The 27,842-nt window shown below is 59.9% G+C and overlaps 3 protein-coding genes across 6 annotated transcripts; 1 reads left to right on the top strand and 2 right to left on the bottom strand.

Moving 5' to 3' along the window:
* The first annotated feature begins 2,398 nt into the window (after positions 1-2,398).
* On the top strand, positions 2,399-14,444 carry ENG (endoglin). Of its 2 annotated transcripts, none has more exons than XM_030961630.1 (15): positions 2,399-2,563; positions 6,877-7,034; positions 9,115-9,249; positions 9,835-10,000; positions 10,184-10,340; positions 10,500-10,629; positions 10,868-11,039; positions 11,122-11,264; positions 11,397-11,534; positions 11,822-11,866; positions 12,588-12,698; positions 12,789-13,034; positions 13,186-13,249; positions 13,339-13,440; positions 13,844-14,444. In XM_030961630.1, the coding sequence occupies exons 1-15, from the start codon at positions 2,506-2,508 to the stop codon at positions 14,011-14,013; spliced, it is 1,995 nt and encodes a 664-aa protein (XP_030817490.1). In that variant the 5' UTR covers positions 2,399-2,505; the 3' UTR covers positions 14,014-14,444. The 2 variants fall into 2 exon arrangements, with proteins under 2 accessions (XP_030817490.1, XP_030817491.1); XM_030961631.1 differs by having other exon boundaries at positions 2,400-2,563; positions 13,824-14,444.
* On the bottom strand, positions 14,309-19,819 carry FPGS (folylpolyglutamate synthase). Of its 3 annotated transcripts, none has more exons than XM_030961633.1 (15): positions 19,764-19,819; positions 17,964-18,092; positions 17,813-17,866; positions 17,639-17,703; positions 17,448-17,562; positions 17,285-17,362; positions 16,952-17,013; positions 16,752-16,854; positions 16,554-16,631; positions 16,332-16,479; positions 16,156-16,254; positions 15,838-15,988; positions 15,661-15,736; positions 15,284-15,350; positions 14,309-15,188 (listed from the first exon to the last, which is right to left on the bottom strand). In XM_030961633.1, the coding sequence occupies exons 1-15, from the start codon at positions 19,779-19,781 to the stop codon at positions 14,761-14,763; spliced, it is 1,671 nt and encodes a 556-aa protein (XP_030817493.1). In that variant the 5' UTR covers positions 19,782-19,819; the 3' UTR covers positions 14,309-14,760. The 3 variants fall into 3 exon arrangements, with proteins under 3 accessions (XP_030817493.1, XP_030817494.1, XP_030817492.1); XM_030961634.1 differs by lacking the exon at positions 19,764-19,819 and adding an exon at positions 18,952-19,009; XM_030961632.1 differs by lacking the exon at positions 19,764-19,819 and adding an exon at positions 18,181-18,821.
* Positions 19,820-20,691: 872 nt separating this feature from the next.
* On the bottom strand, positions 20,692-27,319 carry CDK9 (cyclin dependent kinase 9). Its single transcript, XM_030961384.1, has 7 exons — positions 27,189-27,319; positions 26,558-26,639; positions 26,059-26,149; positions 24,092-24,258; positions 23,343-23,514; positions 23,112-23,260; positions 20,692-21,330 (listed from the first exon to the last, which is right to left on the bottom strand). The coding sequence occupies exons 1-7, from the start codon at positions 27,278-27,280 to the stop codon at positions 20,965-20,967; spliced, it is 1,119 nt and encodes a 372-aa protein (XP_030817244.1). The 5' UTR covers positions 27,281-27,319; the 3' UTR covers positions 20,692-20,964.
* Positions 27,320-27,842: the final 523 nt, after the last annotated feature.

Genomic DNA, 27,842 nt, shown 5'->3' with positions numbered 1-27,842 from the left:
AGGGCAGGAAGCGGGTGTTTATCCCGCCGGGGCAGCGGGATGCTGCGCTCAGAGGAAGGGAGGGAGCATCCCGGCCGCTCGCCCCGGCTTCCCAATCCGTGCCTGCAGGGAGCCTGCGCCTGCATCCTCCAGCCAGTCGCGGCCGCCCTCGCTCTGTCCCGATTGCTGAACCCCCTGGTGTCTGGGTGTGTGTCCTGCACATGCCTCCCAGCTTTCCCACTGCCTGCCAGGGGCTGGAGGCCACCGGATTTGGGATGGGGATTTCCAGCACTTTCATGCCTTGGCATTTCCTTGTTTCTGTTGGCTGTCAGGGTTTTTTGGGGTACGCAGTGGCTGCGCTGTGGTGGTTTGTAGTGGCACAATGCCCTGGAGTGGGGTGTTCCCTGTGCTGCTGGGCCTGGACACTCACTGCTCAGCCCTTACCTCAGGGGATAGGGAATGCTCTGGGGACACCCAGATGAGCCCAGCCACCAGGCTGGGGTCCTCCTGGCTGGGAGACCGGTGGTGAGTCACAGGAGCCCAACAGACAGGCAGCTGGGGGTGCTGGTGTGGGGGACCGGGGATGTGGGGGCTCCCCAGCACCCACAGAGCCACCCAGGCACAACGCCATAGCAGGGGGGCTGCAGTGGAGCTTGGGGACAGGGTTTACCCAGCCACAGTGAGGGCAGCAGGCAGCAGAGCTGCAACCCCAACAGGGCCCCCCACCACTTCACTTTTGGGCCGCTGGGAGCTGGGCACGGAGCCAGGGGGCTGGGAGGGCAGGAGGGGCGGCAGCGCTGGGGTCAGCCAAGGCCACGAGGCCAAGGAGTCAGAGCGGAGAAAGGAAACCAGCAGGGAAAAAACAAAACTCCCCAAGACGAAAACCCAAACTCACCAGTCGGGCCGACGTCAGCCCCGTGCTCCGGGGCCACGAGCCGCTGGCAGAGGCGGGGCAGTGCGGGGAGGCAGGCGGGCAGGAAGGATGCAGCCATCCGGCCGGGCTGGGACACTGCCAGGACAGCGACCCAGGGCCGGGGCCCGCCAGGGCTTGCCTCGTGCTGGTGGGACAAGGGGGCTGAGGGGTCCTGTGGTTTGGGACAGCATTGCCTAAAATTGGGGAATGGGGAGAGACATCTCTCTGGTGGCTCCAGCTCTCTGTGGGTGTGCTGTGAGTGTGCCTCAGTTTCCCCAGGTGGTTCCCTGGGCAGGGAGTGGGACAGGAACCCTGCTCTGCTCCCCAGTACGGCCCTGAGTGCTTGGTGTTGATGTTTCGATGCTTTTCCTCTGCTTTGAAATCTCAAGGCCATCCCGTATGCTGCGAGGGGGGGAGATGCTGGGCTGAATGGGGTGCAGGGGGCTGCACATGTGGCCACCCCACAGCCACGGCCACCCTCCTTCTGTCACACTGTGGCTGCCACCATCCCACTGTCCATCACCAAGGGTCTCTTGGTCGTTGTCCTGTGGTGTCACCACGGGGAGAGGGGTGTGAGGGCCCCAGAGGATCCCGTACCGGGTCCCAGTCCCCATCCCAGTCCCCATCCCCGTGTGAGCACCCGTCCCCGCGGTCCCCAGGAGATGGCAGTGCTCTGTCATGGGACATGGCTGCTGCTCACCCCGGGTCGCAGACATCTCCGGGGACATCCTGGCTGTTGAGGACAGGCGTCCCTGACTTCTCTGGCGCGTTTCCATTCTGTCCCCATGCCCGTGAACCATGAATCGACCCCACCCGCGGGGACCTGCGCCCATCCCCGGCGTGAGGGTCCCAGCCCCACTGACAGCTGTGTGAGGGCTCTCAGCTCGGCCAGCAGCGGTGTGGGGAGGAACGGGGCAGGAGTGCACAAGGGGGTCTCTGGTGCCCCTTCGGCCGTGCCCAGCTGTGACCCCCTTGCCCGTGACTCCCTCACCCAGGCCCCCTTGTCCCAGGGGATCTCCTGACCCCCAGCCCACCTGGCAGGTGGGGGTGTCCGGGCAGCCCCAGCTGCGCCCTGGCCAGGGGTACAGACAAGGCAGGCAGCAGCCTGAGCCCGCCAGCCTGGGCATCCACGGGGCAGCCCCCAGCCTGAGCCATGTGGCCCGGCCAGGGCGCTGGCTGGGAGCAGGGGGGCTGAATGCCGGGGGCAGCCCCTTCCTTCCCCATGGCCTGGGTCTGGCAGCTCCCCATGCCCATCACTGCCGGCAGCTCGGGAATAATTTGGGTGGGTGCACCCCACCAGAGTCCCTGTGTCCAGCCCTCCATTCACTAGCGCCAGCCCTGGGAAGGCCTGGGGGCACCTGGCCCGGGTACCAGCGCGCTCCCCCTGCCCCTCCGGAGGCGCAGCCCCGCACGGCGCTGCAGGTAAACTGAGGCACGGCGCCTCCGGGGGAGGGGGGGTCCATCCTCTCCGCCCCCCCGGCCCCGCCGGCCCGGCCCCAGCGCCGCCAGCGGCATTTCCTCCGCCGCGGACCCTCCTCCGAAGGGAGTCGGTTTCCTGCCGCTGCCGCCGCCCGCACTCGGCGCTGGCTCCCGGGGAGCGGCCGCAGGCGGACATGGGCCCCCGCTCCGTCCCGCTCCTGCCGCTGCTCCTGGCGCTGCTCGGCCGCCCGGGTGAGTGGGGACGGGAGGCACCGGGCAACCGGAGCCCGGGGGTGAGAGCCGCGGGGTGGGACAGCGGGACGGGAGCCCCGGGACGGGACGGGACAGCCGCGGCAGCGGGACCACCGGATCGGGGGCCAAAGGGGTCCCGGCTGTGCCCGCACAGGCAGAGATTGTCACCCTCGGGAACCCCCCGGGAGAGGAGGTTTTGGGGAGCAGCGTCCATGTGGGAAGGGACGAAGCCACCCCGATTCCCGGAACAGAGCGCAGCCCTGCCGCTCCCTGGGACCCCCGAAATCCCGGCTGCGTCACAGGGCGTGGGAGGTGTTGAAGGTGCCGTGGCTGAGTCCTGACCTAGACGGTGGCACACGGGGGGGCTGGGGTGGCTTTGGTCCCCATCACCTCAGAGTATGGAGGGGTTGACCAGGAGATGGGGATGAGAAATGGGAGAAAACCCTTAAGTCCTCACATGGGATGTGGGACTGGAGCTGGAAAGAAGTACGAAAAAAAGCTTAAAACCTCATATGGAATGTGGCGATGGAGCTGGGGGTGAGAAAAACCCTGAAAGTCTCAAATGGGAGCTGGGGGCTTGGATGCCTCTGGAGCAGTCGGAGCCACCCCGAGATCCCTGCAAAGCCACAGGGGGATTTCAGGGAGGGACCCCGGTGCTGATGAAGCTGAGGGACAGGGAGCCGGGGGACAGGGAGCTGGGGGACTCAGGGACATCGCCTGTGGCGAGGGGGAAGGGAGCTGGGGAGGCAGCAGCCGCCCAGAGAGGCTGGGGCCAGCAGCACTGTGTCCCGGCTGGGTTGGTCCCTCCTGGTCACCTCGGGGTCACTGCTCATGGGTGGTGCTGGGGTGGCCCCGCTGCCAAGCTTGGTGCCCACTGTCTTATATCACAGCCCTGTCTGGTGGCTGTGCCAGACATTCCCTGTGCAGTGAGGCTGTGCCATGGGGGCCATGTCCCCTGTAGTTGTGCCATACAGTTTCCATCCTTGTAGATGCACAGTAAGTCCTGTGTCCTGTGAGGCTGGGTGCCCATCCTATAGCTGTGCCACAGTCCCTGCCCTAGGGCAGTGCCATGGTGTCCCTGTGCTATGTAGAAGTGCAGTAAGGTCTGTGTCCTCTGTCGCTTTCTTGTACAGTCCCCATCCTATAACCGTGCCACATGCTCCACATCCTGTGTTGGTGTGCCACAGAGGCCTTGATCTCCCTGTCTGTGATGTACAGTCCCTATACCACACAGCTGTGCCATTTGGTCTTCATCCTACACAGCTGTGCAATGTCACCTGTGTCCTATGTAGCACTGCCATGTGTCCATGACCTTTATATTCATCCCCAACAGTCTCCACCCCATATGGCTGTGCCACACATGCCCTGACAGGGCTGTGCTGTATGGACTGAGTCCTACACAGCTGTGCCATATGGTCCCCACCCTGAATGTGTGTTTCTATGGTCCCTGTCCTATTTATCTGTGCTGTATGATCCCCATCCAATGTAGCTGTGGCACACAGTCCCTGTGCTCTGTAATGGAGCTGTACAGTCCCTATTGTATGTGTGTGTATGGTCCCTGTGTCACTGCCATACAAACAGACCATCTCCTCTGGCCATATCACCCCTAAGGGATGCAGCTGTGCTACATGGACTCCATCCTGTATGACTGTGCCATGTTGTCACTGTCCTGTGTAGCTGTGCCATCCTGAGTGTCTGTGCTACATGCTCCATGCCCTGCGTACCTGGGACACGTGGTCCCCATCCTGCCTACCTGTGCCACTCACCACATCCTGACCAGTTCCTGCTTCTTCCTCACAGGAACCTCTTGGGCTGGGACCCCACAGTGCCATGGAACTGAGTGCCCCATAGCAGTGGGCACAGTGCCATGGGACTGGGGTGTCCATGGTGGGTGCAGTGCTGTGGGACTGGGGTGCTCTTGGGGGGTGCAGTGTCAGGGTGTCTCACAGACACAGCCAGATTCCAGAGGGGGGGACTTTGTGCCCCCCTTGACAGGGGCCAGCAGGGCTCCCCGTGGGGTGAGCATGGTGCTGGGTCACCCCTCCCATCTCTGAGGAGAGGCTTCTTGGCACCTGTCTGACTTAGAGAGTGGCAGGAATGATGTGGTTTGTGTCAGGCTCGAAGCCTGGACCCACCTACCCCATCACCTGCCCCCCAGTGCCACCTCAGCATGGTCCAACAGCCAGTGGTGGCTCAGAGGATGCCAATTCCCTCTCAGTGCAGGATCCATCCTCATTCCTGTTCTGGATCAGCTCATTACACAAGTACCAAGGCAACACTGGCAGATGCAAGGATGCCAAAGTGGTGCTGCCCATCCCATGGGCATCCTGCACTGCCAGAGCCACCCTTGCCCTGCACCCCACACCCCAGCTTTGCTCTCTGCTCCCAAAACCCCAAGAATTTGCCTCCCAGCCCCTGACCCCCGGGGGAACCACAGTGGGACCATCCCTGCTCCTTGATCTCAGCAGCACCAAAGCAAGGGAGAATGCGGGTTGGAAAAACATGAAGTGGATTTTCTTTCTTTCTTCCTTTTATTTTTTTTTCCCTTTCCTGGAGTACAAAAATAACAGCGCCCTTATCTGATCGCCCCGGCGGCCCAGCTGAGCCCCCTTATCTGATCCTGACATAATGCTGGAGCCTTCCCCAGGGACAGACAGTGCCCGCCTGGCACCATCCCCTCCGCCGGCATCCCTGCCCTGCCGGGGGCGATCCCGGCCGCGGCCCCCGGCCCTGCCTGCCCTCCCAGCGGGATGCTGCTGCCCGGGGAGCCTCGGGCTGCCCGTGCTGTGCCCGGCAGCGCCGGGGCCGTGCCCGGTGCCGTCGGGGCAGGAGTGGAAGGGAAGAGGGATGCAGCCTGCGGCGCCCAGATAAGCGGCTGTTTATCTTCCTCCCGATGCTGCGGCCGCGCGGGGCGGAGGAAGCACCGGACAATTGGTGGGCCCGCGGCGGCGTCACCGGGGGTCTGTGCCGTGACCCCGCCGCCGCCACCGGGCCACCCCAGCGGTGAGACGCGGGTCAGGGACACCGTGATGGGACGGAATGGCCTTTTGCAGGGTGCTGCATCCCAAAAACTCAGCGACCTGGAGCATCACACTGTGACCGTGTTCACAGGGGTCTTAGGATGAGGGAAGAGACGAGGATCTGACTCCATGTTTCAGAAGGCTTGATTTATTATTTTGTGATATATATTATATTAAAACTATACTAAAAGAATAGAAGGAAGGATTTCATCAGAAGGCTAGCTAAGAATAGAAAAAGAAGGAATGATAACAAAAGCTTGTGGCTCGGACAGAAAGTCTGAGCTAGCTGACCATGATTGGCCATTAATTAGAAACAACCAACATGGGCCAATCAAAGATTTACCTGTTGCATTCCACAGCAGCAGATAACCATTGTTTACATTTTGTTCTTGAGGCTTCTCAGCTTCTTAGGAGGACAAATCTTAAGGAAAGAATTTTTCATAAAAGATGTCTGTGACGTAACACCCTCTAGCCCCAGTCCTGATAGGGGTGGCTGGGTGGACTGGAGTTTGGTCCAGCCACCTCCCGGTGCATTGGCTGGAGCCACCAGGGATGGGAAAAGTTGGAGTGGGAAGGGATAGAACTCAGTGGCCACCTCCAAAGGAAACACAGCATCCCAGGCGCTGTCTCCCCATAGAAAGCCCAGCTGTGACCATGGGAGTCTGTCCTTCCCAGCCCCCTGGAAGGGAGCACCCATGGAGGCAGACGGCTCCTCGGGGCCAAGTTAAGGACAGCCCGGCCACAGCAGGGCTGCCTGAGGCAGAGAGGAAACTGTCGAGGCACGTGGGGATTTACAGGATCAGGCCTTCAAATGGCTGTTTGCGCTCAGGATTTCCCTTGGCAGCCGCCGGCCGGCCCCGCTCGCCGCACGCCGCCGGGGGCTTTGGGATGGGGCAGAGCTCACGCCTCAGCGGCCGGGAGGATGAGCTTTACAGCCATTTCCATACCTGCGCTTCCCACTTTCCTGCGGCCGGGGAATGCGGGGGGGCTTCCGCCCCCGCCCCGGCCTTGGGGGCGGCTGGGTGCGAGTTCTGGCACGGGCAGTGCCGAGCGGGGACAGTGGATTTTTCCAGCCCGGATCCGAGGGTCATTAGCGGGGCTGCGGAGGGGCTGGCGGTGGCAGACACGTAGCCGCTGGTCCCGGAGGGGCCGCGCTGACGCCGGGCTGGGGGCTGAGGCTGAGGGGGCAGTGCCGGCGCCGGCAGCGATTCAGCCCCCTCCTGCACCGTGTCCTGCGCTGTGTCACCCCACATCCGTGCGGCGGGGACTGACGGTCTCTTGTTTTCCACCCAGACTCCGGGAGAGCCGAGGGCTGTGACCTGCAGCCGGTGACAGCGGAGCCACCCATCACCCTCTCCTATGCCACCAGCACGGTGCCCCGGGGCTGTGTCAGCAACAGCTCCATGGGCACCGACCATGAAGTCCATGTGCTCAGCGTCAAGTGGTCCAAGGTGAGCAAGAGGGGTCCCAGAGCATCCCCGCAGAACTTCTTACACTGTCCTTCACGCTGTCACCACAGCACTGCCATCCTGTCACTGCCCTCAGCACAGCGTGTTCCAGCTGTGAAAACCTTCCTCTAACTAAGGAGCAGTGGATTAACCTCCTCCATGGCGCCTTGTCCAAGCTTCTCCTCCAAGCATGGCCTTGGGCATCTCTGCCCCTGAGGGGAATGTAAAGACTTTAGAGGCAAATTCTCTAATAGCCCACGATGCCAAGGCAGATATTCCTGTGCTGGACACCTCAGGACGCTCCATTTCTCTGGGAAGGTGGCCTGGCTCTGGCTCAGGAGCTGGGCAGAGCCATGGGTACCCAGTGGTGACCACAGTGGGGAGGGAGGGATGGATGGAAAGTGGAAGGGAGGAAGGGACAGAAGGTAGAATGGAGGAAGAGATGGAAGGAGGGATGAAGGGAGGGATGGAGGAGGAAAGAGTGAAGGGATGAAGGAGGCACATCATTTTAAGGTGTTCAAGCGAGCAGAAACCTGTCTGCCAAAGTTGGCATGGCCCTGCTGAGGGGTGATAACCACACTGAGGGTGCTTTGGGGCAAGGGTGATGTCAGGGCTGGCGCTGGCACTGGCTGGCACTGTTGGGTGGGTTTGCACCAGCTCACGGGTTTGCATGGCAGCTCTGCAGGACAGACAGGCTTCCCTCACGCTGGCTGGGGCCCAGCACCCGATTTTGGCCCAGCCCTGGCGCCACACTCCCCCCTCCCTGCCACCTCCCAGCTCTCCCAGTTCTGCTTTTGGAGCAGAGGGGGAGCCACACCACGAGGCGCTGGGGAGGGTCGGTTCCGCAAGGACCCCTCTGGCCCAGCCCGGTGTAACCTGGCCTTGGCACCCTGGACGAGTGCCAGGGCCGGGGGTACCCCAGGGTTGTCACCAGCGGCGACAGGGGACACGCACTGATGTCACGGCTGCGGCGCTGAGCCCCGCGGCGCACGGGGGAAGCAGGGCAGGGACACGGCTCCACTTATAGAAGAATTACTGGAAGCTGCTTTCTATAAGCAGATCCCCACGATGAAAAAAAAAAAAAAAGGAGAAGAAAAAGAAAAAAAATAACCCGAAAGGCGGCGGCGGGGAGCGCCGAGGCTCCCGCCACTCGCGCAGCCAAACAATGGAGCGCCACAAAACACGCGGCAGGAAAAACAGCCGCCAGCTCCTCCCCGACACTCGGGGCCACCCGGGGTCCCTGGCCACCCACGCTTGCCACGGGGCCATGGCCAGGCCGGGATGCCCGGCTAGCCCTGTGCACGGCGCTGGAACAGCCTCCACCCGCCCGGTCCCCGGCTGGCTTTCCCTGCCCTCTCCTCTCCCTCTGCTCGGAACTTTGCGAGCCGTTTTTCAGGCAGCAGTTGCCAAACTTAGCGCCTGGAGTTTTGACTTCCCCATCCGGATTTCCGGCTAGAGGCAAGCAGGCAGTGCTAGCCACGAGGAATGGTGTGTGCCACCTCTGAGCCCAGGCATCCCTGCACTGCAGCACGGGCACACCTGAGCCTGGAGCGGCTGCACAGCGCTGGGACGGGGCTGGGAAACCTGCAGGGGGATGTCCCAGTGCCCAGGGTGGGGATTCTCCAGCCTTCAGTGGGAAATAGCCCAGTCCCTACAGTGAGGATGCTCTGGTGCCCGGGGTGGGAATGCTCCAGTCCTCAGGGTGGGATACCCCAGCCCCCAGTGGGGTGACACTCTCACACCCAGTGCAGAGATTTCTTAGCCTCTAGTTCAGGGATGCCCTCGTCCCTAAGAAGGGGGTGCCTAGACCCCACTGTGTGGGGTGTCCTGGGCACCAGGGTGGGGATAACACCATCCTCCAGGTGGGCATCCCGCTGGTCCCTTGCTTGGGGGAGCCAGGGCGTGTTTGCCCTGCCCGTGTAGGTGCACACGTGGCATCCCTGCCCCTAAACGCAGCCATGGCTCATCTCAGGGCCAGCCTCAGGGCTCTCCCGGCTCCCTCTGGCTCCAAGGGGCAGCCGGGAAGGTGACAGCAGCTGGGGCTTGGTGGCCACAGCGGTGACACTCTCCTCTTCCCCCCCAGGTCTCTCTTGTCCCTCTGACGGTGACAGTCACCCCAGGAGCCGATGCCTGCAGCCGGCCAGCAGTGCTGATCCTCCTCTGCAGCCGCTGCTTTGCCACCATCACCTCCCCGTGCTCAAACCTGATCATCCGCAGCGTGAGTGCCACGGCCCCACAACGGGAGCAATCCCGGGGGCAGCAGGGCCCGGGCCACCCCTGGGGATGTTTGAGGGGGTCACTGGCGGAGACTGGTCCCTCTGATCCCCAGCCACGATGCTTGGGTGGCCCAGGGAGGAGGGGACGCTCCCGAGCGTTGCTGGCGGCGCTGAGCGCTGCGCTGGCCAGGCAGGGAATGACGCACAGGGCTGGAAAAAGCTCCCATTTCCTCCGGCCGGCGGGAGGAAGGTCAGGGATGGGGTTTGGCTCCAGCGAGCTGAGCCGGGGTCGGGTGCTTTGTTAGCAAAATAAACCTCCTGCTTTGTTTGTGGCTAATAATAAAGTGGGCTGAGCCCTCCCTGTGCCACCGGCCACTCTCGCTGCTCCCAGCTCACGGCCCCAAAAACCCCCACTTATCCGGGGTGATCCCCAGCCCAGGCTCCAGGGACACTCACCTGGTTTAGGTTCACATTTGTATCCTGCACACGGAGGGGAAAGGTTTTCTTTGCTTTCCCCGTGCCAGCCTGTGCAAGGGAGGGATGCACCTTGCTCCTCACCCCGGCTTAGGCTGTCACTTGGCCCACAGGACGCCCACCTCATCCCAGACAGCACCATCAGAGTACCAAACCCTGAGCCACCTATCGTCTCCAGCGAGGAGCAGCTGCTGGCCTGGGCTCTGGCTACCTATGGGGGCATCACATCCTACAGCGAGCTGCAGGACCCCCGCAGGCTCCAGCTCCACCTGGGGGAAGGTGCGTGGGGTTGGGGGTAGCACTGGGGGCTGGAGTGGGCAGGAATGGTCTTCCTGTTCCAGAAGGGTGACAACCTCCTGGGCCAAAGTACCTTCCCTGGGAGATGCCATGGGCACTGATGCCCCTGGCCCTGAGCATCTCCCCACACTGAGCCCAGTATTGATCACCCTGCCGCCTACACAGATGCCCACAGCCCTCCAGAGTGCACTCCCCAGGAGAACTTCAATGCCATTCTGCACCTTGAGGCTGAGGTCTTCTTCCACGGGGTGAAGAGCTGCTCACGCAGTGATGCCCAGAGCACCAGGGCCGCCCACATCATCCATTTGCAGTCGGAGCCCAGGTACCACAGTGGGACCCCAGGGGTGGGACAGGCATGGGAACATGCTTGGAGATGCTTGGGAAGGTGCTGGGCTTCCCAAAGGCAGAGCCCCACATGCCGAGCTGGATGTGGGACCGGTTGGTATGGAATGCTGAGAATGGGGGTCTTGTGGTTTTGCAGCTCCTCCATCACAGGGGTGAACCTGTCTCTGAGCTGTTCTCAGAATTCTGCTGGCAACCAGATCCTCATCCTGCAGAGCAAGGCCAACTTCACCTGGTTCCTCTCCGCAGAGTGCAACATCCAGTTACTGGTATGCTGAGAGGAACATGTTTTCCCCACCACCCCCACCGAGGGGTCTGCCAGGTGCCCAGGAGATGCTGGTGTCATGGGCAAGGTGGCAGGAGGGCACCTGGAGACATCAGACATGGGCAAGTGGCAGCCCCCTTGCTGCAAGCCCTCATTACTGGGATGGACCCTGCCTCGTGCACCCCCAGCTGTCCCTGTCTCCACTTAGCCCCTCTGTGTTCCCCCTTTCCCCCTCACTGCAGGTCTCTGGGAGTTACAAGATGCCCCTTTTCTCCATGCTGATCCCTGGGAATCCCCTGCCTGACACAGAGCAGGGCCTCATCGCTGAAGCCTTTGAGAAGAACTACAGTGTCATTGCCTCCTACTCTGCCCTCCCTGCCAGCACCCACATCAGCCTGCAGATTCATGAGCATGGTGAGGCCCCCAGCAGCCCAGGGCTGGGTGGGATGGGGGTTCCAGCACTCCCACTCAGCGCCCCCATCTCCCTGTCCTGCAGAGGCGGCCGAGACGCCTGTGAGCACCACGCCCATGGACATCACACAGCCCCCAGACCTGCCCCACCAGGTGCTGCGCACACTCAAGCCCTGGAAGTGCACAGATGAAACCATGGAGATTGTCATCATCAGGTCCTACCTGGAGGTGAGAGGGGTGGAGAGGGGTGCCAATGTCCACCAAAACCACTCAGAAGTTTCATTTTCCTCTGGGTGCTTGGGGTGGGTGGCACAGGGCTGTCCCCAGTCAGTGGGTGACCACGGTGTGCATTCCTCCCAGCCCATCAAGGACGTGGTGAACATCACCCTGAGGGACATCCGCTGCCAGGCAGAGAAAAATGCCACCCACTTCATGTTGAAAAGCCCCCTCAGCCACTGTGGCACCTCACTGGAGGGCAGGGGCTATGCCAACAATGAGGTGAGAGCGGGGCTGGCGGGGGGTGTTGCCTCCAGCCCCACTGATGGCCCATGAAGGGGAGGGAGGGCTTCTCCACCGGGACCTCCTTGCTTTTGCATGGCTGGAAACATCATACTGCAGCCCAGGGCTGAGATGGAGTGTGTGGGTGGGACCCTCCCAGGGTGGGACCCTCCCATCCCATCCCGTCCCGTCCCGTCCCATTATCCCATCCCATTATCCCATTATCCCATTATCCCATCCCATCCATGGGTACCACTTGACTGACCCATCCTTCTGCCTTCTCTCAGCTCATCCTCAGCCTGGCCAAGGATGCCGTGCTCCGGAGCGTGCGGGTAAGAGCCAGGTTTCCCAGCATGTCCAGGGGTGGGAGAAGGTGCAGATGGCACTGCCAGCTGGGTACTTCTCGGGGTTTGTGTTGCTGGAATGGCTCCCGAGGTATTAAAGAGTCTTTTTGCCCAGCCCCGCGACCAAAGAAGTTGACATTCCTCAGTTCTGGTTTTCAAGGTTGTTTATTTTCTCTTATCTATCACATTCTTTTTCGGACCTGCTGAGATCTGTCCAGAAGGTCAGGTTGAGGCGCACTGCCTGTCCTTGGGGTGATGTTAGTTTTTTATACTAGAAACTACGTGTACTTTATTTACAATGATTTTCCAATACCTATCACCTATGTTAGACAGTCTGTCTCTACTCTAAACCTATCCAAAAGTGCCACCATCACAGCAGAAGAGGGAGGACAAGAAGAAGAAGAAGACAGGACACACCCAGATTCTTCCATATTGCCTCTTGAATCCCCATTCTAAAAACCCAAAAATTCTACTTTTTCACCCTGTGACAAATTCACTATCATTCTACTCAAAGTCTTGTGGCTTGTAACTCCTCACACAAAGTTGGTAATTGTTTCCATGGGTTAAAATCGAAGGCACAGGTGTTTTTGACTCTGTGCCAAGGTCTCTGAGCCCCTTGCAAGGGTCTGGAGCCATCCAGGGCAGCCAGAGGAATGTCCTGGGTTCCGACAGGTGCTGGGTGTCCCCTGAGTGCTGCCCCCTCTTGCAGGTGGGTTTCCAGTGCGAGATCCCACGGGAGCTCTTCCTGCGCCTTTTCCCCACCGCTGACTTCAAAGCACCGCAGACGGAGCTGGAGATCAACAAGGAGGCCTTTGTGCAGGTACTGCCACTGTCCAGAGCCCGGGCTGGGGCAGTCAGCCCTGCCTGGGGCAGTGACCCTGACGGCGTGCCCCGTTCCCACCCCGTGCAGGCGTCCATGCGGTGGATGGATCACCCAGCCGACCTGCAGCTCAAGGAGTGCTGGCTGGTGGCCTCCGAGCGGGAGCCGGTGCTGCTGGTGCAGGGTGGGGAGGCACGGGGAGCAGGGGTGGCTGTGCTGGAGGGGCCCCCCAGCAGCCACGGCAGGAAGGTCTGGCGCTTCCGCTTCACCTACAGCATTCCTGAGGGCGGGCACATCCCCTTCTCTGCATTCCTCCGGTGCAAGGCTGGCTTGCAGGTCAGTGTAACCCCCTCCCCACCATGGGATGCCGCCAGGCTGGTCCCCATTGCAGCCTGATGGGGTTTGTCCCACACCATTGGGTGATGGAGCCCATCCAGGAGCAGCATTCCCTGGATTCCCCCTCTCACCCCAACCTCCACATCCACAGAATGACACCATCTTCGAGAAGGTGCTGGAGGTGAGAGTGAAGGATGCCTGGCGGCCGCTCAACTGTGAGTTCAGGGCAGGGGAGGTGGTCAGGATGGGAATGGGAGAGGGACTCTCCCAGTGTGGCAGTGCTGACAGCCTCATCCTCCCACAGACCGTGGGCTGGGGCTGGGCGCTGTCCTGGGCATCACCTTCGGCGCCTTCCTCATCGGGGCGCTCCTCACTGCCATGCTCTGGTACATCTACTCGCACACCCGTGAGTATCCAGCACCCTGGGGACCCCCGTGGTGGGATGGGGGGGCCCCGTGTGTGTCCCTTACTGGGTTGCCCATTTTTCCCTCCTGGCCAAAGTCCCCCAGTGAGCCAGAGACCAGGCTGCTCCATTGCCCTCGTGTGTACAGTGCTAGAGGGGAATAACCCTGCTCCTCAGTCGTCTACAGCTCCTCAGGGTCCCCTCTGCCATCTGCCCTCCCTCCTTCTCCTCATGCCCCATGCTCATCTCCATCCCAGGGGCTCTGGGGTCAGCTGGGGAGTGATCCACGAGGGCTGGAGGGTCCCCGGGGCTGAGCCAAGGCCACCACTGTTGGCCCTGAGTGTGGTTTCCCCTTGGTGTTCCCCGTGGCGGGCGGTGTGAGCCAGGTCCCATCTCCAAACTGCAGCCGGTTTCCAGCACGGCGCCAGCCTCGGAGAGCAGCAGCACCAACCACAGCATTGGCAGCACCCAGAGCACCCCCTGCTCCACCAGCAGCATGGCCTGACGCCCCCGGGCCCCCCCGAGCCCGCACAGCCCCCGGCCAACGGACTCGGGGAGCCAGCACAGCGCCATTAAGCTGATTTTTCGCCCCAAATCTCAGGCCGAGCCCAGAGGGGGCCTCCATTACTCATTCAGTGAATGCTTTGGCCCCCTGAGGGCAGCCCACACCGGGGGGGGGGCACCCTGCAACCCCCCTGGGCTCCCCCGCTGCAGTGGGGAGGCAGAAAGAGCAGCTATTGCCAAAACCTCCCACGAGGCTCCCCATCAAATGGGGGGGGAAGAAGAAGCGGGTGCCCCCTGGACATGCCCCAGCACTTGGGGTGACCCCCGTGCCCCTCCTGCGTCCCCCCAGGAAGGCAGCAGGCAGCAGTGGGAGCAGCAAGAGGTTTATTTGTGGAGGATGGTGCAAGGCTGCTGCCCTCCCACAGGACGATGGGCAGAACCCACCACTCCCCCCAGCTCCCCGTCCAAGTTACAAACTCTTATCAATAATAATAAAAACCTTCCCTATGTTAAATTAATTGCACCCTGACGCTGAGCCTTGCCACAGCTTGAGGCTCCCACCTACCAGGCACTGGAGCTCATCACAGCCTGGGGCAGCCCCCCAAACCCTGGGGGTCCCCCCAGTCAGTCTCACTAGGGCGGGGATGGAGACCAGGAGCATCCCCCCATGGACAGTGTCCCGGGAAGGGCACAGGCAGAAGGCACTGGGGTGAAAACAGCCAAGCCAGGATGGGGTGGGGGAGCCCCACATCCCCCTCCAGATACCTCTGAGCATCACTGGGGGCTAAACTGGTGCTTCATGTAAACAGAGGTGCCCCGTCACTGGGACAGGGTGGGCTCGAGCAGCCGCAGCGCTCCTCCCACCAGGTGCAGGCTGCCGGTGACCAGGACCCGCACGGCCGCCGCCTCCCGCAGCAGCACGGCCCCGCTGCTGGCCGCGGGGTGGGGGTGAGCCCCCGAGGCCGTGGGGGCGGCCAGCTGGGGGTCCCGGCCCTGTGCCACCCACCGCAGCGCCTGCGCCAGGCACGGGAACACCAGCGCCGGGGAATTGAGGGGCCGGGGGGCTGCGGGCACCAGCAGCAGGGAGCCCCGGGGGGGGGCCGGCTGCAGCAGCCCCCCCACCCGCAGCGGGGATGGGAGCCAGGGGTCCTGCCCCACTTTCTCCTCCAGGAGCCTCGTCCACGTCCGCTGGTTCTCCAGGCAGCGGGTCAGGGCGTTCTCCAGCGTCACGTTGAAGTTCTGCTGGTCTGGGAGGGATGGAGGCAGCAGTCAGGGATTGCAGGGGGAGCTGGGAGGGATCAGAAAGGAAAGCTGGGGGAGATCTTGTCTCCTCAGCACTCACCTGCATTGTTGGCCACTGACACCTCCGTGAAGTTGGGGCAGAAGACAGCGTAGTCAAAGTGACAGGGCTGCAGAAACAGGAGGGAGCAGCACTGTGGGAACCCTCAGGACCCACCCATGGGATTTCCACTGGGGCTGTCCCACACCAGCGGGGTTACAGGGGATGATCCAAGTCCCTTCCCCACACCCAGCACTGTGAGACCCCTGCAGGGGCAGTTGAGGTGGGATACACCCCGGGACAGCAGGATGGGTGGACAGACAGACAGGCTGCCAGCTCCACCTCGTGGCTCCCTTCACCCACGGCAAAGCAGGTCCCAGAACCGGCAGAGAACCCAGGCACGCGGGCACAGTGACCCCCCGGTGCCCCCCAAACCTCACCACCAGCAGCTTGAGCAGCGCCGCCGTGTCCCGGTCGCCTGTGGCATTGAAGAGCAGCACACGCACCTCAGAACCACTGCAGGGAGAAAGGGCAAGTGGCCCGTGCCCCAGGGGACCTGCAGCACCACCACTAGCACACCCCCACGAGGTGTGCCCCCCTCTCCACCCTCTCCTTACTCATGGGGCTTGTCCTGGCTGAGGGCAGCCTGGCGGAACCAGCGCACGCAGGCCTGGATGCTGCTGGTGGTGTGAGCTCCATCCAGGTACCAGGTCACAGGGCCGTGGGACAGCACCTGGGTCCGGCCCAGCCACTCTGTGTCCCGCAGGCCTGGGGGAGCACAGGGCATGGCTGGGACCCCCATGCCCTCCCCAGCACCGGCACCCCGTGGGGATCCAGTGTGGGGCTGTGCCCTCCAGCACACATGGCACGGGCTGGGGTCCAGCATGGCCCCGCTACGCCCTGTGAGGGGTGGTCCTGGCATGGCCATACTGCACCTTGGATCATGGCATCAGTCAGTTGGAAGGCGGGTGCCAGTGGCACTGGCCCCCCCAGCAGCTCGGTGCTTGGTGGCATCTCCTTCAGCTCCCCAAGACCTGTGCAGGACACGCATCCCAGTGAGCCCTCAGGAGCCCTGGTGGGCTCTGGCCCCCATCCCCATCCCCTGCCTTACCCTGGCAGCTGCGGCGCTGCAGCCACGTCCGTGCCAGCTGTAAGGCCAGGGCGGCGTTGGAGCGCTGGTGGGCACCCGCCAGCCCCAGCTCCAGCACCTGGCTGCCCTCCTCAAAGTCATCCAGCTCTGGGCAGAGGTAGAGGGGACACTGTGGGGAGAGCAGGCTGAGCCCCCCGCCATGGGATGGGGTACCCCCCAATCCACATCCCCACCACAGCTCACCTTGCGCTCCTGGGCTCGCTCCCTCAGCACCTCCAGTGGCCGCTCCGGCTGCGCCACGGTGAACGCCGGCACCCCGGGCTGGGGAGGACATGGGGGTGCTCAGGGACATGGGGGTGCTCAGGGACGTGGGGGTGCTCAGGGACGTGGGGGAACACACCCCGAAAACACAAGAGGAGACAGAAGACCAGATCTCCCTACCTTAAAAATGCCCCCCTTCTGCCAGGCGATCTTCTCCATGGTGTCCCCCAGGATGCTGGTGTGGTCGATGCCCAGGGAGGAGACCCCACACACCACTGGTGCCCTGGGATGGGAATGCAGCATGGCAGTGTCCCGGCTGTTCCCCCCTATACTGTGGGACATCAGGCCCTGGGGACAGGCTCAGCCCTGCCAGCTCCTACCTGATGATGTTGGTGCAGTCATAGGTGCCGCCAATGCCAACTTCCACCACTGCCAGGTCCACCTGGGGACACAGGAACATGAGCCATCAGAGCCACCAGTAGGAAATGCCCCCATGGATTGAGGGATGTGGGTGGAGACAGGTCCCTGCCCCCAGCCCTTCCAAACCCACACCTGAGCACATCCCTATTTGTGGGGGCATCACCCACCTGGCACAGCATCCCATTTACAGCCATGACAGCCTGATCCACACAAATTCTGACCCAAATCCCCCCTCCCTGAGGTCCCCACCAACCTGACATTCCTGTCACAAGCTGGAGGCCACCACCACTGACCTTCTCCTGCAGGAAGACGTGGAAGGCCATGATGGTGAGGAAGCGGAAATAGGCTGGCATGCTGGCGTGTGCTGGGTCCTGCCAGGCAGAGCAGGGTGAGCACACGACCCCGGGAGCGGGGGACCCAAGGGAGGGAGCACCGCCACAACCCCTGCTGCCCCACCTTGGTCTCCTCCAGGCGGTTGTAGACCAGCCAGAAGTACTTGTTGAAGAGGTCCTTGCTGATGGGCTGCCCATTGATGCGGATCCGCTCACGCACCTGCACCAGGTGAGGGGAGCTGGGGGTACAGAGCAGGGAGAAAAGTCAGGCACAGCCCCACTGGCCCTTCAAAACCCTCCTGACCCCCTGCCCACCTGTAAAAGCCTGTCTTCAGCCCGTAGTTGCGGAGGATGCGTTCAGTGAAGGCGCACGCTGAGCCCTGAGGAGACAGCTGTGTTAAACCCTTGTTCCAGAGCAGGGGCAAAAACAGAGCCACAGACACCAGCAGTGCCCCCTGAGCCCCCCGCAGCACCGCCCGCCCGCCTCACCTTGCCCTTCGTCCCCGTGACGTGGATGATGTTCAGTCGATCCAGGTCCTCGACCTGTAAGAGTTCAACCACCCTGTGAGACCCCCAGGGCAGCCAAGCATGGCGGCTCTGCTACCAGGATGGGGGGACAGGACGGGGATCAGCCCTTCACCTTCAGTCCGCTCCTCTCCAAAAAGCCCTGCATGGCTTCCAGCTGGGCCTGGGGGTCACCGCGCTCCCGCTTCACCTGCTCCAGGTAGCTGGCATTGGTCTGCAGGGTGTTGAGCATCCGGATTGCATCCTGGAAAGATGCCCAGGGCAGTCGGGATAGAGCCCAACACAGCAGCCTTGTGGCCACTCTGCCCACAGCCCGCTGCACCCTGACCCACCCCTTCGGGTTCAGTCCCCTCGGCGGTGTCATCGGTCACCCCGGCCGGCAGCATCTCTGCCATAGTGCCGCGGGGACGAGCGGCAGCGCCAGATCCCGTCACGGGGCCAGGCTACTTATGGGCAGGGGTTACCCGCCCCTCCCCAGGTGCCCCTTGGCCCCGCGTTGGGGCACGGGACGGGCCGGGCCGGCACCCAGCGCTGCCCACGGGACAAGGTCGCCGCCGGCCGGAGCGGGCAGCGCTCCAGGGCTGGTGTTTAATGAGCGGCGCTAATGAAGCAGCAACGCTGCGCCGGCACGGCACGGCACACCTGAGAGGTCACCATTGTCACCGAGCCCCCAAAGCCACGCCGAGGGGACGTGAGCTGCAGGGGGGACCCGTGTCCCCATTGTGAGGACACTCCACCCAGACAACGGACAGACAGCAGCACTGACACCGGGAGCGCTCAGCTCTGCCGAGCGGGACCGCTCCACGCCGGGCACCGCCGCCATCCCCACGGCATCCGGCGCAGCCGCGTGCGGCCGGGACACGCCGCGATCACCGCTGCAGGCCGGGCTCGCCCGCTGCTGCCACGGGGCACGGCGCTTTGCGGGGTGACCCGAGCAGAAAGCGGGGACCGGTGGCGAGCAGCAGCCGGTACGGCGGGGGGCCGCGGGGGGCGGCGGAGGGGGTCAGGAGGGGACAGAGTGCGTTGTCGCCGCCCCGCGCGGCCCCGCAGCCCCAGCGCTGGCGCGGCCCCGTGCCCGCCCGGCGCGCGGCCCCGCGCGGTACCTGGTAGTCGGTGGCGGGGGGCGCGCGGGGCGCGTGCTGAAGCGGCGCCGCCCGGCCCGCAGCGCCCCGCGCAGCGCGCGCAGCCCCCGCGCCACCATCCCCGCCGCGTGCGCGCCGCCCGCCCCCGCGCACCGCGCGCGCCGCCCAGGGCAGGGGGCGGGGCCATCGCAGCCCCCCCGACGCCACCGCCGCCATCTTTGAAGCTGGCAGCGCGCGCCACGTCGCATGAGGGAGGGGGCAGCGCCATCTTTGCGAGGGGCAGCGCGGCCCCCGCCCCCGTGGCCATCCGGACACCTCGGCACGGACACCGGGGTCCCGGCCGGCCGCCCCGCTCGGGACGTAGCATCACGCACGACCCGTCTGTCATGTCAGCACAGGGACATGGCCCTACAGCCCCCACCGCCCAAGCTGGGGCACAAGGCCCTCCCGGAGCTCCGCAGCCCCTGGCCGGCAGCACCGCCCCGGCCCGGTGCCAGCGGGGCTGCCCGCAGCAGCGGTGCCGGTGTGTTAATGGACGGCAGCGCTGATGGCGCTGAGCCCCCCCAGCTCCCCGGGAACAGGACGGGGATCTCAGGCTGCCCGGACCCGCACTGCCCTCGGGAAGGCCCGGTGCTGTCCTGCAGGCTCCCACTGCTGTCGCCGTTTAGGCAGCACAGCGACAGGAGGGTCACAGCAGCTGTTTGGGACAGGACCATGTTTATCCACAGTGGCACAAGTCAACTGCCTTATTACTCATAACCGACTATTTTTCCAAAGAAACAAAGCCCCCCCAGCAGGCACTGTTTCAGAGCCCCAAACCAAGACAGAGTTACCTTGTACATGTCTTTCATCAAGCCTGAGAATGGCCCTCTCAGCACCACTTCCTCATGAGACTTTACACTACCAATGGCTTTTGTTGGTTGTAATTGTTAACTACCAAGTGCAAAATGCTATCACCAGCTGCACACCCTGAATCCTGGGCTCCTGGCATTTATGGGGCTCAGGAAGAAGAAAGCTGGCTACAGCTGATAGCCATGGGACACTGTGCAGCTGTGGAGGAGCACTTGCTCTCTATGAATTGATCCTGGCAAGTTCTGACATAAAGTGTGCACAGGTGATCCCAGTGGGTCAGCCTAGTCACTGTACCCAAAGGAGCCAGTGGTCTTGTTTTATTCTCTAATGCAAAGAGCTCCAGGAGAGAGCAAGGAACATGAGTGTCCCCCTGCTCCCAGCACAGTGACCAGCCCTGCCACACTATCCTGAAATCCTTGCAGACAGCAGGAGGGCAGGTCTCACCTGAGGCACAGGGCAGTGCTTGGCTGCAGCACGTTGGGTGTATCCAATGAGACTCCCAGTCATGGTTTGCAATTAAGAAAGCATGGACGCCATGTGCTGTCACAGCAACCAGCTATCCTGGTCTCCTGGGTACATGGAGCATCCAGCTCTGCCAGCCACCTCTGGTTTGCCCAATAAGCCCTTTTTTAGGCTAGATCCCAGTCTCCAGGGAGAGCTAGTCATGCTGTCTAGGGTGGCTCTGCCTTCCCCAAGACATCTGATGACTCAGAAGCTCCTGCCTCATCCTTCACCAACGCTTCAGTGCTCACAGCATACTCCATGCAGGAGCTATGACAGACCAAGAGAGCTGAGACATCTCCAAGCAGGGCCCAGTTTGGTCCAGGGCAGCTACTCCCAGTCCTGCCAGTCCCGGTACCATCTGCCAAGAGCCCCAGCATGGATGGAGACACTTTTTCCATCACCAGATCCATAACAATTGATCTGCAAGTTTAATGTAACCAATACAGAATTTTGGGGGGCAAAAACAAGTTCTGAGACAGGAAACTGGAGGGAAACAACGTTGAGCTCACAGGTATGACCTCCCCAAGCCACGCAGCTCTGCGGTGACCAAGGAGATGGCCAAGCTCTGATAACACCATCAGTCAATTCACCTTGAAAAAAGTCCTTTCCTAGACAAAAAGACCTTGCCAGGACATCTCCACTCAACGTGGGGAAGCCCAGCCAGGACCCGGCCAGATGTCAAAACACTCTGTCGAACTCAGTCTGGTTGGTGGCCGCCGGGTTCCTGCCCTGGTTCGCCGGCTGCTGGGGCATGTGCCCGCCCCTCCTGCGTGGCGGGGCCAGGTACTCGAACATGGACTGGTTGTGGGTGGACAGCATGTTCTTGAGGTCTGAGGGCATGGGGTCAGACCAGAAGAAGTCGTGGTTGAGGGCGTCGTCGCTGTCGATGCGCTGGCCGGGGTCCAGCACCAGCAGCTTGTCGATGAGGTCGAGCGCATAGGGGTCCTTGACATAGGCCTTGAGGCGATCCTTCACCTTCCGCTTCTGCCCCTTGGGCAGGTCCAGCTTCTCGTACAGCTCATACTTGTCCACGTTTGGCCACACCTGGCAAAGGGTAGGAAAAGGGGTTGGCAAGAAATTATGGAAGTTCCAGCAGTGGGAACTATCACTGACCCTAAGCATCCTCCTAACTGCACTAAACTTCTGACTCGCCCAAATAACCCCTGACTCATAAAAACTATCCCCGTACGAATGTGGATTCGGCCCCCTGAGATCTGCGCGACTCCCCTTCTCAATCAGCTTCTTCCTAGTAGCCATTCTCTTCCTCCTACTCGACTTAGAAATCGCCCTACTCCTCCCACTACCACCCAACTACAATGTGCCACCCAACTACAATCTCCTACCACCACCCTAATCTTCATAAATGTCACCACCTGAATCCTCATAAATGTTATCCAGTGCCTTTGCTTTCCCTGGATCATGTCTCATCTGCATCCAGCTCCAACATTATCCCAAAGAATAATGAAAAGGATTTCCAGCTTTTTTGCTCTAAGAGGCATTTCCAGGAGGAGCATCCATGGGGTATAATTTGATTATTTTGCAAAAAACCATGTTTTTTTCTTTTAGCTGCTTCTTGCTGCTGATGGGTCTTTAATGACTCCTTTTTGGAATGTCTTTTAATTAGGGAAAAATAATGACAATTCCTGGCAGGCATCTCTTACAGCTCCAAGGTTTTGCTTTAGTCAAGGAAAATTTATTCCTAAACTTTATTTTTATTTATGGAATTACTGATTTTTTTCTGTTAAATTCTCCAAGTGGTTTTATCCCATTTGGAGATTGCCCTGAAAACTTGATGCCCTGAAAGGATTTCCTATGGCTTTGGAAGGGAATTAAAAATGATCTGTCCATCAGAAAAAAAAAATTCCTATGAGATTATTCCTTAGGATAACCCAGGCAGGGCTGGGAAAGGGAACATGAGCTCTGGGTGGGGTAGGAGGGGGTTTATTTGGGATTTCTGGCACTGCTGGAAGTGGAGTTGGCAAGAAGTTATGGAAAGGACAAGCCATTTTTGGTTCAAACACCCTCAGGCAAACCAAAATAACAATTCTGTTTTATAACCTCCAAGCTGGCAGACATTGTTCTCACAGCAACAAAGAGGCACTAAAGGCCTGGAGACACGTGGATAACTCAGGACAGTCTTCCTGGTGTGGAAATGATGCTCAAGGATTTTGGTTCCCCCATGAAAGAGCTGCTAGAGAGGTGGTTCTAGCCAGCTACCACATCAGAAAGATCAACTGACAAAAGTGATTGCTAAATAATCACCTGGATGTGGCACCTTTTATCCTTAGAAAGCAAACCTGCCGCAATCACCAGCACTTATCTCGATCTGGGAGAACCACAGCAGGTAGCTACTTGCCAAAGAAAGCGCCTTCAGTGTATTTACATAATGACTGTGACAGCAGGATGAGGACTCTGCAGCTGCCAGCGCAACACCCCGCAGATCCCAGTCTGGGCTGAGATCCCTCAGCTCGCTCCACAAGAGGGCAGGACGAGCTGCAGATGAAGGAGGAGCTGAGGAGGGGCCGGGTGCTCACACCAGAGCTGAGCTGATGCCACAATCACAAGACAGAATTCTAGAGGCTTTTCAAGGTGACCAGCGCAAAACACCTGAGAATAAAAACCCTCACCCTTCTTTATGCTGAAAATTGAGAGTGTTTGTCTGAGAGACAACCCCAAAAGGCAGGCTAGAGATTCTCCAGCCTCCCTGCCAGCAGCAGGCACACTGCACTGCTGGGAGCATACAGCAGCCAGCACACAGAGCAGGGAACAAGCCCGAGTGCCTGGTCCCAGACTCTGCCCACACTCCTGCTCCGCACAGCCCTCACCTCTGGCGTGATGGATCCGCAGAGCTGGCTGATGAGGGTGAGCTGGTGCTGCTCCGTGTTCCCCTGCATGATGGGGCTGCGGGTCCACATCTCTGCCATGATGCAGCCTGCACCCCAGAGATCAATGGGGGGGCCGTAGTCGCGCTCCCCTAAACGGAGATGCCCAGTTAGCCTCACAGAGGGCCGGGAAGGGCCACGAGGCCGGCAGAGCCCAGCCAGGGCTCCTCCTACCTAGGAGCAGCTCTGGGGGCCGGTACCACAGGGTCACCACGCGGTTGGTGTAGCGGTTTGGCTGGCTGTTCTTGGCCAGGCTGAAAGCTCGAGCCAGCCCAAAGTCCGCCAGCTTCAGGACTCCATCCCGCGTGATCAGCACGTTCGCTGCTTTCATGTCTCGGTGCAAGATCTGAACAAGGACAGACATTGAAGAGTTAAGTGAATAAAGTGCCCTCTTTGGGTGTCTTGCACCAGCACGATGCTCAGCCTGCAGAGGTGGGAAACAAGGATTTCCCTCCAGCCTGTGCTAAGAACAAGGAGCAGGTGTCTGCCTGCTCCTTGGAAAGCCACCCCTTGTAGCTATGATATTTTCTGAAAAATCTTTTCTTTAGGATTTTTCCTCCTGAGAAGCTGAGAGGCCTCAGGAACAAAATGTAAACAATGGTTATCTGCTGCTGTGGAATGCAACAGGTGGATCTGTGATTGGTCTCATGTGGTTGTTTCTAATTACTGGCCAATCACAGGCAGCTAGCTCGGACTCTCTGTCCGAGCCACAAGCTTTTGTTATTCATTCCATTCTTGTTCTATTCCCTGCTAGCCTTCTGATGAAATCCTTTCTTCTATTCTTTTAGTATAGTTTTAATATAATATATATCATAAAATAAAAAATCAAGCCTTCTGAAACATGGAGTCAGTCTCTTCCCTCATCCTCAGACCCTGTGAACACCATCACACCCTCTGAGCACAGCAGGAGTCTGTGTCATTACCTTGTTCCTGTGGATGTAGTAAAGTCCATTCAGGAGCATCTGCATAACTTTCTTGATCTCTGACAGCGTGAACTTGACATGGGCGTTGCTGAGAAGGCCAGCCAGGTCGTGCTCACAGAAGTCAAACACAAGGTAGATGCTGCCCTTGCACCGGTTGTACGGGGAGGCTGCAGGAGAGGCACACAGAGGCTGCCAGTGAGGGACTCTTCCCTGGGTCACAGCTCCTCCTACCTCCCACCACCCTGCAGCTCACACAACACCCCCTACACAGAATCTCAGGGCACAGGAACACAGAGAGCCAGGCAGCCTGCAGGCCTCAAGGTCCTTTTTAAAGAAGAACTGAGCAAAAACTAGCAACACAAGAACAGGAGATGAGGATTGATGCAGCAAATGTCATCAGACAGGCAAGGAAAGGGCATGGCAAACTTTGAAAGCTTCACTTTGTGCTGCTCTGGGCACATAAGGGTTGTGGGGTTTCCTCCCTGCAAGCTGTGGCTGCCAGCCAAGCACCACTGACAGTGGAGGCACCCACAGGCAGCCACAGGAGAAATGCAGAAACACAGAAAATCTGTCTAATCTCACATTAAAAAGTGAGATTTCCTGCAACCTCAAACAGGATCTGCAAAAATGGACTGATCTTGATCAAAGCGATACAAAACTCCAAGTGCAACTTGAAGCCAATGACAGCAGACTTTAAGTGAAGGAATCAATTTCAATCTTGTTCCTAGAGCACCCACATAAAACGTTATTAAAAAGAAAGGCTGATTTTCATCAGTTATAATCAGCAAAACCTGCTGATCAGCATCTCCAAGTGGAAAAGCTTAACCCCCAGAGAAGCACACTGCTGGGCTGCCCAGCCAGGAGGGTGCCTGCTACCCTGGGTTTGCATTCCTCACAAAGACACTGCCCCAAACACACCTTTCCAAAGCAAAAACAAAAAAGCCTCACATTTGAGAACAGTAAATGAAACATTTCTATTTTACTGCAAACTGAGGTCAAGGTAGATTTGGATGAAAACTGGAATACAAACAAAACATAAAAAGGGAACAAATGACACGTCTGCAAAAATATTTACTTTTGGTATGCCAGACACCCAATCATCACAGCTCTTTTAATCACAGAGTGAATTAAAAATTAACTTGTCATTGGTGTTTTTGCTCATACCTATTCAGACAGTAATCTACACACAGCTGAGTACTGGAGTATCTTGAATTTCCCATCTCTAGGCCAGACAGTGCCCCTTCAGAGACTGCTCTTTTTAAAAAACACCAGATACTGGTCAGTTTTGTTTTTATTTCACTGACATGACTGGCTAGGGAAGGGCAGGCTGTAACATCAACTGTCACTTTCCAAAGTATTTTTCCAGTACAAATCCATGTAAGAGAATTATATAGAAACTCTAGCAGATGTTATGTTGCAGTTTCACTGTAAACAGAGCCAGGCCAGTGCTGAGCCTGTGAAGCAGTGGGGGCACATGGCATCAGGTGGGAGGGAGGAGGTGGAAGAGCAGCTCAGAACTGCTCCTGTGGAGTCCCAGCCCTCCCAGTTACATCACCCAAGAAAGAGATGCTGAGTGAGCCTCAGCTGGTGCTGTGTCATCAGCTCAGAGCTGCCAGAAACCATCACAAGCCGACCAAGAGAGGCAGCTCCAGGCTGAGGAGCCTCTGCTCCAAAGTCTGCCCAGGGCTGGTTCATTTAAAGCCTCTCAGAAGCGAGTTTCCCAGCACAGGCAGCACTCACTGCTATGGCACAGGCACATCCTGGCAGGACTACAACAGCTTTTTCCAGCTGAGCTTCAGCAATGTCCTGACTCATTTAGAAACTCTTCTCCAAGATAAGTGACCTGTCCCAGGCAGGAACAGAGGCCCATGCTCAGCTAGACCACCCCACTCCCAGCACAAGACACCAGCCTGCTCAGCAGGGCTCAGAAAAGCCATCATCAACACACGGGAGACCCTGCAAAGTACCTTTGGTCCTGCAGATTTCTATGAGGTTCACCACATTCTCATGTTTGAGCAGCTGGAGGATTTTAATCTCTCGCAAGGCTGTGATGGGAAACTGGAAAAGAGAAAGAGAGAATGGAGGTTGGAGGTGCAGGAGGCCAGAGAACAGGAGAGGTGTGACCAGGCAGCTTGGCAGGTCCTGCCCTCCTCTCCTCACCTACATTCACACCAGGACATGGTACAGCCCAGCCTGGACTGTAGAACAGCCTCTCTGCCTGCTGCCTTTGCTGTTTAAGCTGTTAACTCTCTCCCCAAGCCCTGAGCACGTGCTTCACACATCACCCAGCTCCTCCACAAACATAACCAGCGTGGAGCCCTGTGCTGGGGGTCCCAGAGGAGAAGAAAGACACAGGAAGTGTCACTTCCCAGCAGCCATCCCGTGCAGCCCAGTCCCCTCGCTGCTGCCACGTGCCTTTGCAGCCCAGGTGACAACAGGTCCAACCCAGCCGTGCCCCACACTTACCCCTTCCTTCTCATTTTCCATCAACACCTTCTTCAGTGCTACTTTCTTGCCTGTCTGGCGATGTTTGGCTTTGAAAACTTCCCTGTAAAAAAAACAGGAAAAAAATCCATGAGCAGTACAAGGAGAAAGGAGCCAGGTGCCCCCGACAATGAACAAGCCCAAGCAAAGACACACTAAAGCATTTTACAAAGAATTCTCTGCTGAGCCAATACAGCCACATTCCCCCAGGGCCAAAGGCCCTCAGGACTCACTGAACCAACGGAGAGCCCAGAGCTCTTGCAGCTTTATAAGGATTTTCAGTAATGTAGCACATTTTGAGCAAAAAATTGCACATCTGGAGCCAAGCTGCACATTTGGAGCCAAGTTACAGGTCCCCATCCTAATTGTTTTCAAGGTTAACTCTGCTCTGCCAGAGCTGGGACAGAGCGGGGTCTCAGGCTGGGGAAAAGGGGCTCCAGGAGCCAGACTGGTTCTCTGAAGCCAGAAGGGTGACCGGGGAGAGGACACGCGAGCACGGAGCACCCGAGGCAGGCGCCGATGGGCCGCGGGGCTGGGCCGCGGCTGCAGGCCTAAGCCGGGGAAGGCCGGGGCCGCGCCGGGCCAGGGAGGGCCGGGACCAGCAAGCACTCACCCGAAGGTGCCCTGACCGATCTTGGCGAGCTTCTCGTACTTGGAAACCTCGTCGCAGAAGGGACACTCGACCATGTCGTACTGCTTGGCCATGGCGGCCGCGCCGTTGCCACAGCACCGCGTCCCGCCCGTTCCGCCACGTGACCCGCGACGCCGTCACGTGGCCCAGTCGCCGCGCGGGGCCTTGTGGGTGTTGCAGTCCTTGGGACCACCGCCATGTTGTCCCTCCTCGTGGCCCGGGAGCACCGAGCGGTCCCCGGTGCCGGTGGCCCTAAAGCGCGTTGCTGTGTGCCCCGTGTGTGCTTAAACACGTCAGGAGTTAAACAAAGCTTCTGCTCCTGCGGCTGTGGCTGTGATGTAGGGAGGCCATGGCCAGGCAGGAGGACTCCAGGGTCTGGTTGAGGGGAGCCTGAGTTCCTCCCCCGGCCGTGGCTGTGTTCAGGTGCAGCACAAAGAGATCGATCTCAGCCTGTTCGAACCTGGTCCCCAGGGTGGACAGCACCCAAGGACCGAGCTGTGGCAGAGGTGACTGCTAGCATCCTGGTGGTGGGAACCACCAGCCCCCTGGGAACGGGAAACACGGACACCAGACCCCTGCTGGGTCCAGGCCACATTGTCCTCCATGGTGACACTGTCATGGAGCACATCAATGTCC

This window comes from Camarhynchus parvulus, chromosome 17 (assembly GCF_901933205.1).
Source record: "Camarhynchus parvulus chromosome 17, STF_HiC, whole genome shotgun sequence".
Taxonomy (NCBI): domain Eukaryota; kingdom Metazoa; phylum Chordata; class Aves; order Passeriformes; family Thraupidae; genus Camarhynchus; species Camarhynchus parvulus.
Note: the sequence above shows the minus strand (reverse complement) of the source record. Positions and strands in the feature narration are given on the sequence as shown.